This window comes from Nasonia vitripennis (genome assembly GCF_009193385.2).
Source record: "Nasonia vitripennis strain AsymCx chromosome 4 unlocalized genomic scaffold, Nvit_psr_1.1 chr4_random0003, whole genome shotgun sequence".
Lineage (NCBI taxonomy): Eukaryota > Metazoa > Arthropoda > Insecta > Hymenoptera > Pteromalidae > Nasonia > Nasonia vitripennis.
Window position 1 is genome coordinate 4007516 of NW_022279638.1, and position 18406 is coordinate 4025921.

General features: G+C 34.5%; 2 protein-coding genes across 2 annotated transcripts; both read right to left on the bottom strand.

Annotated features, from left to right (window-relative positions):
* Positions 1-972: 972 nt before the first annotated feature.
* On the bottom strand, positions 973-6518 carry LOC103317094. The gene is made up of 3 exons (XM_016988746.2): positions 4678-6518; positions 2399-2485; positions 973-1664 (listed from the first exon to the last, which is right to left on the bottom strand). Exons 1-3 carry the CDS (start codon positions 4745-4747, stop codon positions 1417-1419), a joined length of 405 nt encoding a protein of 134 aa, XP_016844235.1. The 5' UTR covers positions 4748-6518; the 3' UTR covers positions 973-1416.
* Positions 5001-6494, bottom strand: LOC116738669. The gene has a single exon (XM_032601910.1). It carries the CDS (start codon positions 6492-6494, stop codon positions 5001-5003), a length of 1494 nt encoding a protein of 497 aa, XP_032457801.1.
* Positions 6519-18406: the final 11888 nt, after the last annotated feature.

An 18406-nucleotide genomic window follows, 5' to 3' on the forward strand; every position in this document is an offset into this window, starting at 1 on the left:
CAGCAGACTACAACTGGCAAATAGCATCCTATCGGACTTGTGGTAACTATCTTGAGACAGCGTAACGCCAACCTTTCAACTGATCAATCTTTCTCGTATCAAAACGCAGACGGCCAACTGGTTATTTGTCCCGCTCTTGAAATCACAGGAGTCCGTAGAGACTTTTGGGATAAAGTAATCTAATAATAGTGATCGTTTGCTCCAGTTTACGTGATTATATCAAATGCAACGTCACAAAAGAATAACAATTACTATTTTACATCAATTATTTGTCAATAATCGGTGTAAGCATTTACTAATTAAAAGAAAACTATACCGGACTTACAGTAAAATTATTAATTAAAAATCAACGTAATTATTTCGATAAGTTGCGTTGCACGAATACAATTTATTTATAAATAGAATTTTAATAGATAGCTAAGAATGCCATGTAGAAATAGCCAAAAAAGAGGTGATGCGTCGAACCCTGTCAGTTCACAAAAACTGTCCCGTTATAACTTCATCTTACTTAATAACTTAAAAATAGTAATATATGATTATGAATATGTATCAGTTAATTAATAATATAAACAATCAACAAATATTTTTCTAAACTTTATTGAGAGATATCGTTTTTTTATACTTCTTTTTTTGTTCAAACGCTACATCAGAAATAATAAAATTTATGGCTATGATGCCAGTTATACATATTAATTTTTTTATTAAATACAAAACAAAGAAACTTTTTTGTTCAAACTATTAAATCCATGGTTATAAACCAAAACAGTATTAGTCTAAATACTATTTAACGAAATAAATAATCATCTTAAATGTATGGTTATAATACCAGTTATCCATACTAATTTTTTAACGTCTTACAATATTAGGAACATTTTTTTAGACTTTTAAATCTCATTTTATAAACTAAAATAGTAATAAGTTTTGATTTTATTTAAGTTAATAAATCACATTTTAAGTTTAAAGTCTGTTGACATCTTAAGTTAATACGTACATAACTTTGTAGCCTAAATACTATATCACATTTTGATATAACACCTTTGGTGACCTTAGATTTTATAATTTACAAACAAGTTTGTTAGTTATGGAAAATAAATTAGCGAATAAAAGAGATAAATTTTTCTTAAATTATTCTTCGATATCGAATTTGATTGCCTTATTAACAAATTCTATTATTTGAGGGACAGTATACTTAAGTAAATTAGGCGATGATGAATCTAATACTTCCAAGCATTCTTTCACAGAAGGTGCCTTTTTAGATTCAATATTTTTCTGGAAATTATTGTAGATCGCAAGTGGAACATGGTTCCGACTTAATGAAGTAGACAATACTTCATTCTCAGAAGTTTTCGGTTTCTTTGATGTATTTTTATCTTTCCAAAATTTGGACCGAATTTGTGCAACAGTTCTACCACTTAATCAACAATTATCATCAATTAATTTTTGAATGTCTACATTAGTGATTGTTCCTTGTCGAATATATGCAGCATATAAAGGCGCAACGCAGTCCTCTTGTTCTGCAGTCCACCTCTTTCTAGGTGTTTTTTCTGAATCAAACTTACTCGCAGCAGCAGAAGATTTTCTTTTTCTCTTTTTTGTACCATTGTTAGACTCATATTCATCATCATAATCATCGTCTTCGACTTCACTAGGATTATAATTACTTTCTGTAAATAATACGCAAAAGCATTATAAAACTTATATTTAACAAGCACAGATAAATCTAAATCTAGTAATTTGAGCAAATGTTTCAAGAAACGAAAGTTACGAGGTATTTAAAGCAGCGTGGGTGATAAAACGCCGTGCACTAATGGGCGGCTTAGTTCACAAGCATCGTATACAATTTTATAGCACAGCTGCTTAAATCCGCCAAGTCACGCCTATCCGTAATCTAAGCAGTCTATTATTGTACCGTGAGGTTAGCGCATGAGCGTAGCGAGTGCGATATACACGGTGCAATAATGGACTACTTAGGTCACGGATAGGCGTGACTTAAACGCGGATTTAAGCCACACTGTGCTATAAAAGATTATTTATCCACTTTTATATTCGAGTCGAAAAATATCATTCTAATAATTATTGTTTAAGACGTGCAAATAACTTGTTCAACAATTTAAATAAAAATTAATTTTTTTCTTGTTTAATCGCCTTTTAAAAAGAAATAATCTACTTCAATTGCGAAAAAACGAAATAATTTTTTAAGTGAGAATGTGTATGTTAAACGTTATCCATATTTCAATACTATTTAAGTAAAATTATTGCACTGTTGGAAAAAATAGAAATTCATCCAGAGGACGCTTGATTATAATAATATTTTCCGCAAAATAACTTTTATTTTTTTTTATTAAACAAGTTATTATATTTACAGATAAAAATGTTAAATAGTCAATTTTATTTGTACCTTTATCCTGATCATCTTCCTCTAATTCTTGCTTTCTACTAACTGGCTTGGATACTGCCTTCAATTGCTCTCTGCTATCATCAGCTTCTGTGCAAAAATCGATACATTATTAAAATAATAGTATATTGTGTACCAAGGGCGTAAAGTGGGCTATTTTAGGCCTAGTGTGGAGTTTAGTTAGTAATGCAACCACACGAAGCCAGAAAGTCCGCTTAGCCCTTGGTGCAATCATATTTTTTGTAACGCATTTACTGATTTTCGCGTTTCAAACTGCACTTGTTGAATTTCACGCGAGTTTAGAAGATTCGAGCATTTTCAATAAGTGGGAAAAACAAAAAAGAGTCACTTTAGTCCCTATTAATAGGTACGAAAAACGCGCAAATCGTTCGTGTGTTACAAAAAAATGATTATTGGTCAATATTTTGTGTGTATCAAAGAATGAAACTCAAGACATAAAAATAACGTGTGGTTCTCAGTTCTTTAGATAGCCGCGAACATACCATGATATACTCGCAACAGAGAGAAGAAGCGCATGAGATGCGTAACCTGGGGAGTGCTAAACAGGAGTCTGGGAGGCACTAGGGATCAGAGAGCTGTAACGCTACATATGTATGAAGACAAAGGGTTACCGGACAAATAGGATATAATGCCAATTCCATGTCGGGGCACTTAATGTGTCCGACGGATCAACAGTAGTTAGACGAACCATGTTGCGGGATGCCCATTGAGTATCAAAGTCGTCAGCTGCGCAAGGAAGTTAAAGGAAGCCGAATGAGGGCTGCATCTGTGAATAGGGCGTTCTCAGCGGTCGCTGAGTAGGGAGATCTCATAAGAGCTCTATAGCGTCCTATGCAAGGACTTGAACAGTGGTCGACTTAGATAGGGGCAATAACCAAGCAATGGCGAGCCATCTCAAGAATTTTTATACCACATGACCTGATTGAGCTTATGATAGCTAGCAGATAAATTGTGAGCACTGCAACGATGTGCGTCGCAGCGGCTTTGATTCTACTATGAGAATCGAGCGCGGCAATATTGCTTTTGTTAATCTAGAATATATATAACCCTGTATCGCCTTGCGGTGACTACAAGTGTTTGGTAACGGAGAGCGTCGTGCAGATTAGCGCCGCACGTGTTCCGAGCTAACAGAGAAAGTGTGACACTGAGTTTTCTTAAGAGTGTAAACGATGAACCTGGGGAACGTCTTGGAGGATGTGTCCTCTTGAGGAGCCCTATATCGCCATGTTCGAGAGTTGCTTTGGAAAGCAATGTGACGTCAGTTGGAATCGCTCCACCATCCCCGACTTTGACAGCGTGTGAGAGTAGTCCCTGTTGGCAAAGCCAGCACTAGGACGAGAAGTATTTAGGTAGGAAGGCAAGGAGCAGAATCTGGACCGCAAGTGAGGATCAGCCAACCCGGATCCCAAGCGCCTTCAAGTAAAGGTACAGCCGGCCATCCAAAGCGGCGAGGCTTCGAGAGAACGGGAAGCTGGGGCTCGTCCCATTTTCGGAGTTAGTAAGACTGATTTGGTACAGTGTGAGTCTTTGTAAAAGTGTATGAGAGAAAGCGAAATTATAGAGTAAGAGAGGACGAGCGTGTTAAGACGTAGTGCAGGCACGTCAGGGAAGACAACGTGGTGTGTCGCTTGCAAGAAATAGAGAGAGAGAGAGAGAGAAGCACGAATGTGACGTTTGGCCTTTGTTCAAGTGCGGCGGCACCAAGGCAAAAACTCGCACGGACGTGTACAAAAAAGAGGCTGTGCTAAGCTGTTCACGCGTATGCCATAGCCACGAAAGCTTTGGCGAGGTAGAGCAAGAAGGCAATAAAGAGAGATTTTCGGAAAAAAGTTGAGAATTCTTATTGTGTAATTCCCTGTCTCCTCACTCAATCCCACACGCGGACGATCGTGGAACCTCCCCGCGGAAATAATGAATCTGATTATGTTGAGAGTTGGTGTAGAGCAGCCAGCCAACAGTTGGAGCTGCTCGTCTGGTGACTACGTTGCAGCACTGGCTATATGATAACTATATAGTCACCTAGAGAAGCATTGATACGAGCATTGACTATATCTATAGGGTCTGCAGAAAGACAAACACAAGAATTTCGTTCGGATCATCGCAGTAAGATCTCCGAGAAAGCAAACACCCAAGAGAGAGAGAGAGAGAGGGGGGGGGGGCGGGGGAGAGGAAGAGAGAGAGAGAGAGAGAGAGAGAGAGAGAGAGAGACGAGAAATTCTCATTATCATTTGAAAAGCAAAAAATATCATAAAAACTCTTACCTTCATTCCCTTTAGCCAGTGTTGATGGCTTATCTGTATGTCTTTCGAGAATTGGTATTCGTGTATTCATATCAGGTATTATAGTTTCATACTGGACTATATCTTCCTCTTCATCATCATTTTCGCATTTCTGTTCATCTAATTTGTTAACAGCAGTTGATGCTTTCAATAATATCGGTGCTATTGTTAAAATTTGCTGTTGAAACTCGTGTTGTGCATAAATGTTTTTATTTATCTTCCCTTAATGTCCTAATACGTCATACAGGTCGATTCTGGCACCGTTTGAGAGATTCAAACTCATAGCTATTGTTGATATATTTTTCCTAAATAATGTTCCTCTCAAATTCTTGATCAAGCTTGTGCGAAAAGTGCGGAAGTGCGAAAACGTATGGATTGTTTTTGTCCACGTTAGCTTCTTCTACCTTGAAAAAAGACATATACAAATTGATTGCCTCTTCATCTTTGTCTATCATTAATAGAGGAACAGTTCGATTTAGTTTACCGCGGATTAGTATTCGACGGAAACTTTGTAGAAACTCTATTTCTTCATAAGAAAGTTTTCTAGATCCATTGTTGTTTGACTCTAAACGCTCTATTTTTGCAAAATTTCCTTTTTTTAGTCTCTCTGTTTCTCCTACTCTGCGACTACTAAACATTACTAAGTGAATCGTAGTTACTTCGCCTAATTCTATCCATTTGGTCATATTAAATCCATTATTTTTCAAGTCATCAATAAGTTCATCTCTTCTACTAGTAATAGAAGTATAAAATAATCTTAAATCTTCTTCCGTTGGCAATTCAACTTTATTGTTACGCTGCATTTCAACTGTCGATTCTGCAACACTTTTTGTCACATATTTATTGTAATCTGTTTTGTACAGGTGCATAAATTTCATTGCGTCATCACATGCACTTTGGTCCTTAGCTTTAATGCACATACCAATATAGGTATCGCACAATTCGTTAACATAAGCTCCTGCAGCTGCAGCCGTAGCAGGGACGTCATATAAATCGGTTACTTGATTATACTGACCAATTTCATTAATTGCTGGAAAAAGATAGTCTAAGTGTTCAGGTTTAAAAAAGTCGGCATAACTTTTCACAGTGTTATTACTAATGTTTCTTAAAATTGTTAGAAATCTAGCAGTACATCTCAGTCTTGCACGAATCATGTCACCTTGGTGATAATGATGCCGATGTTTGTAACTTAGTCCGTTTCCAAACGTTATGATAACATCATCTTCTTCTATAATATCCTTAATTGCTCCTTTTCTTAAATTTAAAAGTACTTTCTGTAAATGTTCTTTAATAGAAGCAGATTTTTTACCAATAGCTGCATTACCTTCTATTCGAGCTTGTAATGTGCTTTTGGTGTTATTTGTACATTTTTTTACATGCTTATGATAGTAACTTTTAGCGTAAAAGCCACTGCACGTGGTACATAACTCATACATCGAAACAGTTCGATCTTCGTCCGATTCACGTCGTGTTCTTGCTATATGAAACTGGTCATTAAAATCAGCTTGCAAATTGTGTTTTAAAATTGCGGCTTTTCTAAGATACGAATATAAGTAATCAGTATACTTTTGATTATCAGTGATTTTTTGTCCCTTGAGTCGTCTTGATGGCTCATATTGTTTGATCTCCTGAACAATCGCCTCTTCTGCATGTTTGCTTTTATAATGCCGTGACAAAGTTGTCAACTTTTCATCACAATAAAAACATGGATATTTTTTTTTTCCTGTTTCTAAGCAGTGTGGTCCTACTTTCTTTGTGTCTGCAAATTTAAAAACGTCACTCATAACTTTTTTGTTCATTGTTATTCCTTTCGATGTAGTTTTAGGGACAGTTTTCTGATCTATAAAATAAAAAGTAAAAATAATTAATATCAATGTTTGACGCTATTTTATCTAAAATTTACAATATAACGCTAGTATCAAATTACATTATTTATAGCACTGCGTGGCATAAATCCGCATTTATGTCACGCCTATCCGTGACATTAGTAGTCCTTTTTTGCACCGTGCATATCACCCTCGCTACGCTTGGGCGCTAACCTCACGGTGCAAAAAAGGACTGCTAATGTCACGGATAGGCGTGACAGCGGATTTATGAATCAGTCATTACGCTCGGACGATTATACACGCCGTGCCATAAAGTTCGACTTATGCCACAAGTATCGTAATATACTATAATATGATTTACATAATACATATAATTATATTGCATACAAATACTGCAATATAAGTACGCCTGTTTCAATTCATTTGCCATTTACCTAATTATAGTTAAAAGAGAATTAGAAAATACGGGAAGTGAGGATGTCATTAAAAGAAAGCTCTATTAGGATAGAAGTAAGAGAATATAATACAAAAAAAATGGAAGTAGGTAAAAACTGCAAGTAGAGGGACTTACCAAAGGATCTAGATGGGAAAATTTGTATAAAGAGATATAGAATGCAACACAAAAACTGAACTTGATAAGTGAAGAGAAAGGAAACAATAGGGGTAAAAATAGAATAAACAGGGGAGAAAAACTGTATTAAAGTGCCTAAAAAGATGGCTAGTAACTATAAGTGGGAAGTATAAATTCAGGCTAAAGATGGAGAGAGTTGAACTAAAAAACTAAGAAATAGAAGAAGGGAACAAGTGTTAGCAGAATAGAGGAGGGGGATAGTAAAAAGTAAAAAATGTGGGGGAGTTTTGGGAAGTTGTAGGAGCCTTTATAATAAAGAAAAAGGCAAGGAAAGCAATTAATATATCAAAGAAAGAATAGGAAAAGCATTCCAAATGGTCACTAAAAGAGAAAGAGGAAGGAGAAACAGAAATGCAATAGAAAAGGTAGAAAAAAATAGGAGATCAAGAAAGACAGCAAAAGACACAGAATACGCAGTGCTGAACAGAGATATAGAAACTGTACAAGTAAAACTGCAGCGAGAGAAAATGGGTTAAAAGTTTAATTTCTGAAATAGTTACAAAATGTTTGGATTAAAGAATTAGCGGGAACATTAAACAAAATGTGGGAAAAAGGAGAATTAATGTAAGCGTGGGAAATAGTCAGGATATATCCAATATACAAAGCGAAAGAAGAAGATATAAAAGGAAATATTATAGGGGGGTAGCTTTATTAAACGAAAGGTATAAAGTACTGACCAAAATAATGGTATTAGGATAAATGGGTGGCGTGATAACTATAAAATATCAAGAGCAAGCTCCGCGGGATCCAAAAGTAAAAGAGAAACAAAGGATGATTTATTTGTGATGAACAGCTTGATAGGGAATACATTCAAAAATAAAGAAGGAAAATTATACGCGGGTCTCATAGACTTCAAAACGGCTTTTTATACTCTTGATAGAGAAATGAAAAATACTTAGAGGGGTGAAAGCAAAAGATAAGGAAACACTAAACGATGTAATTTTAAGGTATTTGCGGTGTTACACGATAGAATTCATGTAAGTAAGATTAAGAATCATGAGATAGTGCGAGATATTGCAAAATCTGACGCCCAAGAGAAGTGCAAATAATGAGAATAGGACAAGTACGCTGCATCGTAAAATACAGTTCAAGAGTGCAGACGCCCGGAAAGGAGCCAAAGGATCTTGGTCACAGATATACTGGTAGTATCACGAGGGAGGCGCGGCGAAATGATGAATGAGTAAGATGTAGGTCACCAGCAGTCACAGACAGTCAAAAGATTGTGCATCGACGAGGAATCAGAACAAGAGAAACATAATGGGATTATGCCTGGCGAGTAGGACTACGTTCTCCAACAGCCAAAGAGCTAAATAATTAGAAAGCAGCATTGAGACACGCGATAGTAAAGAGAGTCGATGAAGTAGCGGCGCCGAGAGGTTAGGACAGAAAAGCTGGTAGGGGAGGTAGGTACGGTTTGATATACCCCTTCTCCTCCCCCCGCCAAAGTATCAACCAGAAAGTACTGCTATAGAGTACTATACTACTCAGTTGGTTACTACATCTTAGAAACTCAAGGAAATCACCAACAACGGAGCAATGAAGAACGTCATTCGAGTAGATCTGTGAAAGAAGATTCAGCAAGGGGTGGATTAAAATTTCTAGGTGCAGAAGAACCTAGAAATGTTCAAGGGCTTTTATATCGGAAGACGCGACGAGTAAACAGTTTGATCAAGTTTGTCATTTTTATATCATCTGGAATTTTCTCATCAATGTTATTGTCCAACGTATCATTACTTATATCTAAATCTGTCATTTTAAGATCATCTGATACTTTCTTATCAATGTTATTGTCCAACGCATCATTATTAATAACTAAAGTTGCTGTTTCTAGGTCATAAATTGGTTCTTCGTTATCACAGTTGATTTTTTTTTTTAATTTCAATTTCAACATCAGACATATTCTGGACATTACCCTCTTCATCTATAAATACTGTAGGAAGATCTTGCAATTCTAAAATAAAAATAAAAAAGTAAGTTTATGAATATATCGAATGCCATGTCAGTTTTAAAGATGTTTTTTAACTGGATAACTATGTATGTAAACAATTTATTACCATTGTCATTCAAGGGTAAATTTTCTGATTCATTTTCTTTATTTTGATCAGCATTTGAGTCAATTTCATCTACAAAAAAATTATAATTATGAATGCGTATTCTTGAATATTTTTATTTTATTAAATTTTAATGTAAAATATATGAATTTAAACATATTAAGGAAGCTTTGGCGTTTAGTGCTGTATCAAGTTAGAGGTGCCATACCGGTACATGTTACATGAATGCTCATTGGTGCTTATTCATTTATTTTATTCATGTATTTATTTGGATAATATGTATTGCATGCATGTATTAAAGGACGAAATAGCTAAAAAATCGCCCAAAAATAGTGAAAACATGCGTATTAGCAATAGGGGAGATGCGCCTAGCATGGAATGTTGCCCAGCATGGAATGTCATCAGATTACGACTGATAAGTTAGCAATTTTTTATGTTTTAAAAGCCATACTCCGAGGCCGTGTTGCTCGAGCGAGAGGGAAAAAAGTTGATTAGAAGATATTGTTACATCTGTATACAGTTCTTTTTTGAACCGCGAGGTTAGCGCCCAAGCGTAGCGAGGGCGATATGCACGGTGCAATAAAGGACTACTTATGCCACGGATAGGCGTAACATAAATGCGGATTTATGCCACGGAGTGCTATAAAGGACTACTTATGCCACACAGTGCTATTTTATAGCACAGTGTGGCTTAAATCCGCGTTTAAGGCACGCCTATCCGTGACCTAAGAAGTCCATTATTGCACCGTGTATATCGCTAACCTCACGGTACAATAATGGACTGCTAAGATGCTTAGACACGCCATGCCGTAAAGTACGATTTATGCCACTGTTATCGTAATGTACTAATACGATACTCGTGAACTAAGCAGCTCATTAGTGTACGACGTTTTATTGTACCCTTGCTGCGCTTGAGCGCTAATGCACGCCGTGCAATAATCGGCTACTTAGGTCACACGTATCGTAATATACTATTGAATATGGTCATTTTTACAATTACTGCCAACCCAAAATCACATTAGAGTATGAGGATGTTTGCCCTGTAAACCCGGCCCAGGTGGCGCCAGTACGCGTCTCAGCTGTCATGGCCGCTGCACCTACAACATAGCTGAATACATGCCTGTGCTAGTGACTAGTCTGCTGCGTACTCATGTGCCTAGCGTTGAGAGTGTGGAGGAGGATCGTCATTTAAAGCAACATGATTATTCGCATAATTATTGTGAATTTTGTAAAACCTAAAGCATTTTTAGAATCCGCAATTAAATTGCAAACGTTTTGTGCTACTTTTATACCAATGTACAGTTTTTATATCGTATAAATAGGCTATCTCACTTATTCTATGCAGCGAAAATCTAGATACAGCCTTATATTGGCATAAGAGTAGCATAAAACGTTTGCAATTCAATTGCGGATTCTACAAATGCCTTGGGTTTTGCAAAATTCGCAATAATTTTGCAAAAATTAATGTTGGTTTGATTGGCATCTCCCCTCCATGCTCTCCACATTATACATTTGAGTTCGTGGCAGTCTGCAATAACTGCATTCTGTTCTTCTATTGGTGCGTGGCGGCCATGACAGCTGAGACGCGTACTGCCTTAGTGGAAAAAAATTCTGTGCCAAACTGTGCCAATCTGTCAAAATTGTAGCACAACTGTACCAAAACATGAACATTTTGGACATTTGACACACTTATGGCACAGTTTGGCACAATTTGTCATACTGGAAATTAATAAAATTGTGTGCAAATTTGATCGCACTATCCGGCACAATTTGGTACAGATTGACACAATATTGGCATACAATGGCACAGTTTGGAACAGTTTAGGCATAGTTTGGCACAGAATTTTTCTTCACTAAGGAAGTTGTTTAGAATTATTAAAATTCATAAAATTCACATAATGAAGGCCTAAATAAGTGTTACTACCCGGATAATAACACCAAAACTCTTGTTTTAAGCTCAAAAATTTTTATTTTCCAATAATTTTATTTAAACAAAATTTTATACCGAATACTAAAATGTGTCGATTTGTGCCAAACTGTGCCGAAATCATGCTAAACTGTGCCAAACTGTGCCAATATCAAGCAAAACTGTGCCAATATCATTCCAATATGTGCTATAATGCACGAAAATTGAGTAGAAAATTGTAGTAAAACTGATTATGTCAAAAAGATTATGCCAAACTGTGCCATAAGTGTGTCAAATGTCCAAAATGTTCACGTTTTGGCACAGTTTGGCACAGTTTTGGCACAGTTATGGCACAGTTTTGACACAGATTGGCATATTTTTCATTTCCACTGGAGTGGCGCCACCTGGGCCGAGCTTGCAGGGCAAACCACTTTATACTTGACTAAACTTGTACAATCGAGATTATGAATCACTGTTTTTTGATATCACTGTTGATATCACTGTTTTTTATTTAACAAGTTCGTAAAAAATGTAACTTGTGTAATAGTACATTGTATAACTAGGGAGGAAAATTGGCTTTATCTAGCGAGAATGATGTTTGGTCGTGAGTCCGAAAAAGCCATTTCTCCCAACCTCCTCTAACAAATCTTACTTTTTTTTTATAAGGACATGAATAAACCCATTTTTATGCATAAAAAAGTACAAAAAATTGTATATTTATGCATATTAGAAAAATAGAAAATTAAATAGATTTTATAAAAAACTTTTCAAAAATTTTGTGTAGAGTTTGTTTGGTGTATTTTTGAGAAACGAAAGGGAACTCGATATTCTATTTTTTTAATTTTTATGCATAGAAAAGGGCCTTTTTATGCTTATATTAAAAAAAAATTGTATTAGTATACCTTTCTTATCTGATAGAATTGATTTTTTTAATTTAGATATATCTATTTTTTCAGTTTCTTTTAAAATCTTATTGCTTATAATTTTGGCTTCTGACTTTTTAGGTTTAATAAAACTCTTATCTACAATAGGACTAGATGTCACTAACATGCTTTCAGTAATACCTGCAAAGTGAACTTATATTAATTTACAAAATAATAGAGATTTACATGTATATTCTTGTAATTAATTTTACTTTACTGTCAAAAACATAGAATGAGTTTTCAACAAAAAATTAAGGAGGTGTCGGAGCCATGCTAATTGGTTCAAGTGTTACCTAACTTCAAAAATTGTATTGATCATAAATAGTAAATCATTACACTAGCTTATAGTGTCAAAGTAATCAACAATCATTAATTTGATTTCTGATTGTACAAAGAATATTAAAAGCAAACAATGTAAACTGCAAATCAAGGTGGAAGTCACAATTGGTCACATTAACTCCGACATCCCCTTAAATAATAATATTAAAACCAACATAATTACTTCTACTTAATTCTGGCTTTTCCCAGAGTTCTCTGCTACTGCATTCGTAAGCAGTAGTTGACGAGGTAACAATAGATGCATCTTTAATAAAGCTGCAATTACTCTCATTGATTTCAATAGAGACTGAAGGCAAACTTCTGTTTAAATTTTTGGCAACTTCTGATAAAATAATTTTGTCACCTAAAATGATAATATTAACAGTGAAAATTAATTTAATATTTTAATATATTAATGTATTGTCTAGTTTGCAAACATTTCAAATAAGGTCAGTGTAAAGCTAGAACTTGACAGAAACAAAATTAATATAGATTCGTAACGTTATCTATTTTTGGGGTACAGCTGGAATTGCTATAATTTTATTTCAATAAAATAAAAATAATGTAAGATGATGCATAAAAACAAATGTCTGCGATTTTTTGAATTATCTAAACAAGAGCGAACCAACCTCAAAAAATAGTGAATAACCATACATATAATTATCACAACACTTTGATAATATGAAACCTTGACTATCTTTACGCACATTGTTGTAATTTTTATGCACTCTAATTGAATTCTAGCTCTTTAAAGAAAAATTATCTTCAATATCTTTTTTGTAAGAAACAAACTTGTTCTAATAAAAATCTATAGAAATTTTTGGATATATTTTTGTAGTCTTAGTTGCTTACATTATTTTTATTTTATATAAATAAAATTACAGCAAGTCAAACTGTTGTATCCTAAGGTAGGTTATGTGGGCTTGTGACGTCAGACGTGAAAAAGCCTAACTGTATGAGGCTAAGGTTAAAAACCAACTAAACTCTCACGAACAGAAAGAAAAAGAGTATATTGTGTAAAAAGTACAAATTAACAGCTTCTTTTGGTAGGATGATTCACTAATATAAAATGTACGGCATTATATGCTCATTACATTGATGAATATTCAAATTATAAAAAGTCAATTTATAAAATGTTTAGAGTAAAATTAATGTTCTCCATAATTTTAAGGTTAGTTTACAACTTTTAGAAAAACTGAAAGTCTGTTTGACATTTTCTTTAGGTAGAATAATTTATTAAACTTGACACTTAGTTTTTTATCGCAAGCTTTATTTAAAAAATTTTATGAAGTCAAAAACAGTGATTTTAGCTCTTACATTCCCTTAAACAATAGAGCTGTAAAATTTCAGAGTAAATTTGCTTTTGTCACGAAAACCATTTTTTTTCATGTTTACTATTTTTTTTTCTTATAAATATACCCTGTGCATTAGTTATTGTCAAACTGCAGCCAACTATGCTGAAATTTACAGTACAATAAAAGAAAGCATAAAATTCTTGATTGTACACCATTTCAAATACTAAAAGCTTTAGAGCGCACTTCACATAAAAAAGTTTCCACGTAAAAACCCAGATAATACGCATAATTTTAATTATTATTAGATTATTAATATACTAAACCATGAAAACTTTTTTCTGTGCACGTACAAGTGGTACTTGATTTACTGCTTAGCTACCCTAACAATTCTGAGATAACTGCTGGTGGTGAACTTGTAGTGACGTTTTGGTGACATTATTTTTTGCAAAATTAGTCATTAATATAATATTGACGTATTTTAAGTAAAAAGTTATTAAATACTGCCAGTTATAAAATCAAAAAACATACAGTATCCAAATTAGAAATTGAAAGACTTTATAAAGCAAAAAAAAATATAATATTGCATCAAATCATAGCTATAAAAATTATGAAGATGTTATCACTTTTGTACATTGATAAATGATAGACTGATAAAGTTTGAATGACTAAGTTTTAAACAGTTTTTGAAAATACATCGGGTCATAAGCTATTAAGCACAGCTAAGATTAAGAATCTGCTGTACCAATAATGGCATCAGCCACAGAGTCGCTTAATTTTCTAAAAATCAGTAGATTAGAATAATAGAATTTATCCAGAAATTATTAATGAATTTTTCTTGGAATCTCAATTGTGAAATGATTGATACATAAATAAGAGGTTATGAGGTTAAAATTAGCTCAATGCACTATTTTTAATCCTAAGAGCTAATAAATTATTTAATTTAAAAGATCAGATTATCCCTTTGTGTATCTTGATAGCATCAGGGAGTGTTGCGTGTTTGGAACTGGGTATAATTAGTAATGTTTACTACTTAAGCTCAATTGTAGTTAGAACAATTAAACTTCTAACTAAAGAATTAGTTGGAAAAATCAAAACATTAAAGAAATATTTTTCGCTTATTCTTTACATTTACTTAAAAAAAAAAAAAAAAAAAAAATAATAATTAAAACAGGAATTATAAATCAAATTAATTAATGAATAGAATGAGATGATTTCAAATTCTAAAAAATTATTGATATCAGGCCATTCTTTCTTTTTACTATTAGCTCATCTTGACAGTATCTGTACTTTTTTCTCCAGTCTGTGCGGTAGGACCGTGAAGTTGGCCGCACAAGCTATTATACGTAATACAGTTGGGTATCGCTTTCGCACAGATTTCTATGCATGCCGAGCATCAATGCATGCAGGCCGTGTCGTGTCGGTAATAATATATTACGATATTTAGAATTAAGAGGTTGCCGGTGAATACTCAGTGTTCCGTAACTAGCTTGCCAGAGTGGCCGATGACGACGTCTAGGTAGTTCGCTCCGTGGTTTTTGCTGTCTAGGTGGAAAAATCATTTGAACGCGTTGTCTAGGTGTACGCAGGGTGGCCGATGACGACGTCTAGGTGGTGCGCTCCATGGTTTTTGGTGTCTAGGTAAATAAATTATTTGAACGCGATGTACAGGGTGTACAGGGTGGTTTTTGGAGTCTAAGTGTAAAAATCATTCGAGGAAGGTGTCTAGAAGTACAGGGTGGCCGATGACGACGTCTAGGTGGTGCGCTCCGTGGTTTTTGGTGTCTAGGTGTAGAAATAATTTGAGGGTGGTGTATATCAAAACAATCAGTATTTTCATGTTAGTGATAAAAATGTTACAAAAAAGCTGTGATCAAAAGGTGCTAAAGATGCTTATATTTTATTTTTACGACGTTGAATATGAAATACTCAAAAAAATTTACTAAAAAGGATTGAAATATCTTAAAAAATTATCTTTTCGAAAAGTAAAAGGTTAGGCGAGTTTGATATATTCCGCAACGAAATTACAGATAGAAAAGAACTGAGATCATTCAAACAAAGTCAAGTTTATTATATTTAATCGTAATGAAGCGCGGAACAACTCTCAAGATAATTACTACGTAACTTGACATGCCCGTTTCATTTTGTTTATTGGTGAAAAACTAAAATTTTCTTTTTATGTATTAGAACGTCATACAAACACCATAAGTACAATGAAACGGGCATGACAAGTTACGTAGTAATTATCTTGAGAGTTGTTCCGCGCTTCATTATGATTAAATATTTTTATTATTAAACTTGACTTTGTTTGATTGATCTCAGTTCTTTTCTATCTATAATTTCGTTGCGGAATATATCAAAATTGATTAACCTTTTACTTTTTTAAAAGATAATTTTTTTTATAGATGGCTATTTTCCATCTATTTATCTCAATTATTGTTTTTCATATAGAATTGAATCGATTTCTATTGACCCTATCGAATTTAATCTAGTTTTAATGCGAAAATGGCGATTAAGACTTACCATTCAATTCAATAAGATGTCTTATCGATTTCAATGTACGTATATGGACTATTTTTAACAGGGCAAATGCCGATTAAAATAAATTAAACTAATCGATTCTAATCTGCATTAGTGCTCTATTTTAATATTTTAATCCGGTCGAATCTCCAACTCTTAGCAGGGCGATAAAACAAAATAATAATTTTATTGCTTCAATAAAATTATAAACAATCTTTAAACTTTTGTACATAATGTATTCGCCATAAGCGACTAGCGCTCTCTCAGAAAGCATCGGACAAAGTTGGAAACTTTGAAAAAGGATATTTCACGTCAACCAGAACACCGCCCAGCGCCCTGTGCAAAATGTCTTACGACCTAACAAAAAAAAAATACTACTTTACGCAGTAATTAAGCTGTTAGAAAACACAGAGGTACTAAAAAATTCTAAGCACGACTATTACGTATGTATTTTGAGTTGCTAAACACGAATTCGACCCTCTATTTTACCCATACCGTGTTTCCTCTAAATGTTTGGCATTCTGTTCAATCTTTAAGCGCGTGGATCGATTCAGATAAATAGAAAGCGTAGTCTGGACCGAAGTTAAGCCCAGTTCTATATCCTGCACGGCTTACAGAAAAATTTGGACTACGTTCTATGCCTCCAGGTTCTCGTTTAATGAAGTATTAACCAACCCGGATCTCAGGAGCTAAAAAAGGCTAAGCGTGATTCTAAAGATTGCCTGCCCCGTTGGAAAAAGTTGGTAGAAGTCGATAAGATGTCTTATCGACATGAATGGTAAATCTTAATGCCATTTTTTGCAATAGGTTTAGATAGAATGCGATAAAAGTCAATATAGGCCGATATAGGTCGATATGCCGATAAAAACTGTATGCGAAAAGTTATAATTGAAACCGATAAATTTCAAGATGATCTTGAGTCTATTGATTTCAATTGTAATTTTTTGCATAGAGTTTTCATTTATATCGACTATATCGCACTTTATTGAGTCCCAATAAAAAAATGGCATTAAGATTCACCATTCAAGCCGATGAAAAATCTTAACGACTTGAATAGTAAATCTTATCGATCTCTATCGGTTTCTATCGGCTTTTTCCAGCAGGGTGTCTAGTAACTCTTGAGCATTTTACGGTTGTTGTGTCCAGGATTTTTATCTAATTCAATTCCATGATTAGAGTTCGCTGCTCAGAAAGTCGTACGTCAACTATAAAAAATATAGGTTTAAGTTTACAAGTATTTGACGTGTCAGAATGACAGTTTGTAGGGCTGTTGCTTGGGACAGACAACGGCCAGAAGATGTGGAAGCCGAAGAACTAAGGCACCGGGGTGACCGTTTGCGAGCAAATTGGGTCCAGCTATGTGCTAATCATCCATTAAGCCTAATCGTAGAGACACTACCATGCATCTTTGACATATATAAAGTCCCTTCAGTGTCTACCATCATTCAAAAAAGCAAATGGAATACTGTATGAGGATAAATGCTCATGAAATCGTTTTTTAATAATACTGTTCTTGCGTGGTCAATTGGATCTTATTTATAACTTTAGCTAATAGTAGTTCATTATAGCCTTAAATGGGACACGAGAAACCGAATGGAATCAAAGCGTAGAATATTAGACTTGTCGCTAGATGTCCTACGATTTTAACTGCAACTATTCTGCTCTGAATCCCTAAGCGAGTACTTATATCGAAATTGTTGACAAATATAAAGTCTATTCATTGTCTACCATCATTCGAAAAAGCAAGTGGAACACTGTATGAGGCGATTATTGACGTAGAAGCAGCCGGGAACTAGACAATCAAAGCTTAGAATATTAGACTCGTTGCCCGATTCGCTACGCTGTTAACTGCACCTGTTGTGCTATGAATAACTAGGCGAGTATTTATTTCGAAATTTTTGATAAATATGAAGTCCCTTCAGTGTCTATCATCATACAAAAAAGCAAATGGAACACTGTATGAGGATAAATGCTCATGAAATCATTTTTAAATAATACCGTACTTGCGTGATCAGTTGGATCTTATTTATAAATTTTGCTAAAAGTAATTCATTATAGCCTTAAATGGAACACGAAAAACTGAATCGAACGCTGTATGAGGCGATCATTGACGTAGAAGCACCCGGGAATTAGGAATTTAAAGCGTAGAACATTAGACTTGTCGCTAGATGTCTTACCATTTTAACTGCACCTATTGTGCTCTGAATCCCTAAGCGAGTACTTATATCCAAATCTTTGACAAAT

Excerpts from the sequence above, each read along its gene's own strand:
- LOC116738669 (XM_032601910.1), bottom strand. The coding sequence starts at position 6,494 with ATGAACAAAAAAGTTATGAGTGACGTTTTTAAATTTGCAGACACAAAG.
- LOC103317094 (XM_016988746.2), bottom strand. The coding sequence starts at position 4,747 with ATGAATACACGAATACCAATTCTCGAAAGACATACAGATAAGCCATCA. Across the intron at positions 2,486-4,677 it reads ACTGGCTAAAGGGAATGAAG|AAGCTGATGATAGCAGAGAG; the intron begins GTAAGAGTTTTT and ends ATTTTTGCACAG. Across the intron at positions 1,665-2,398 it reads GGAAGATGATCAGGATAAAG|AAAGTAATTATAATCCTAGT; the intron begins GTACAAATAAAA and ends TATTATTTACAG.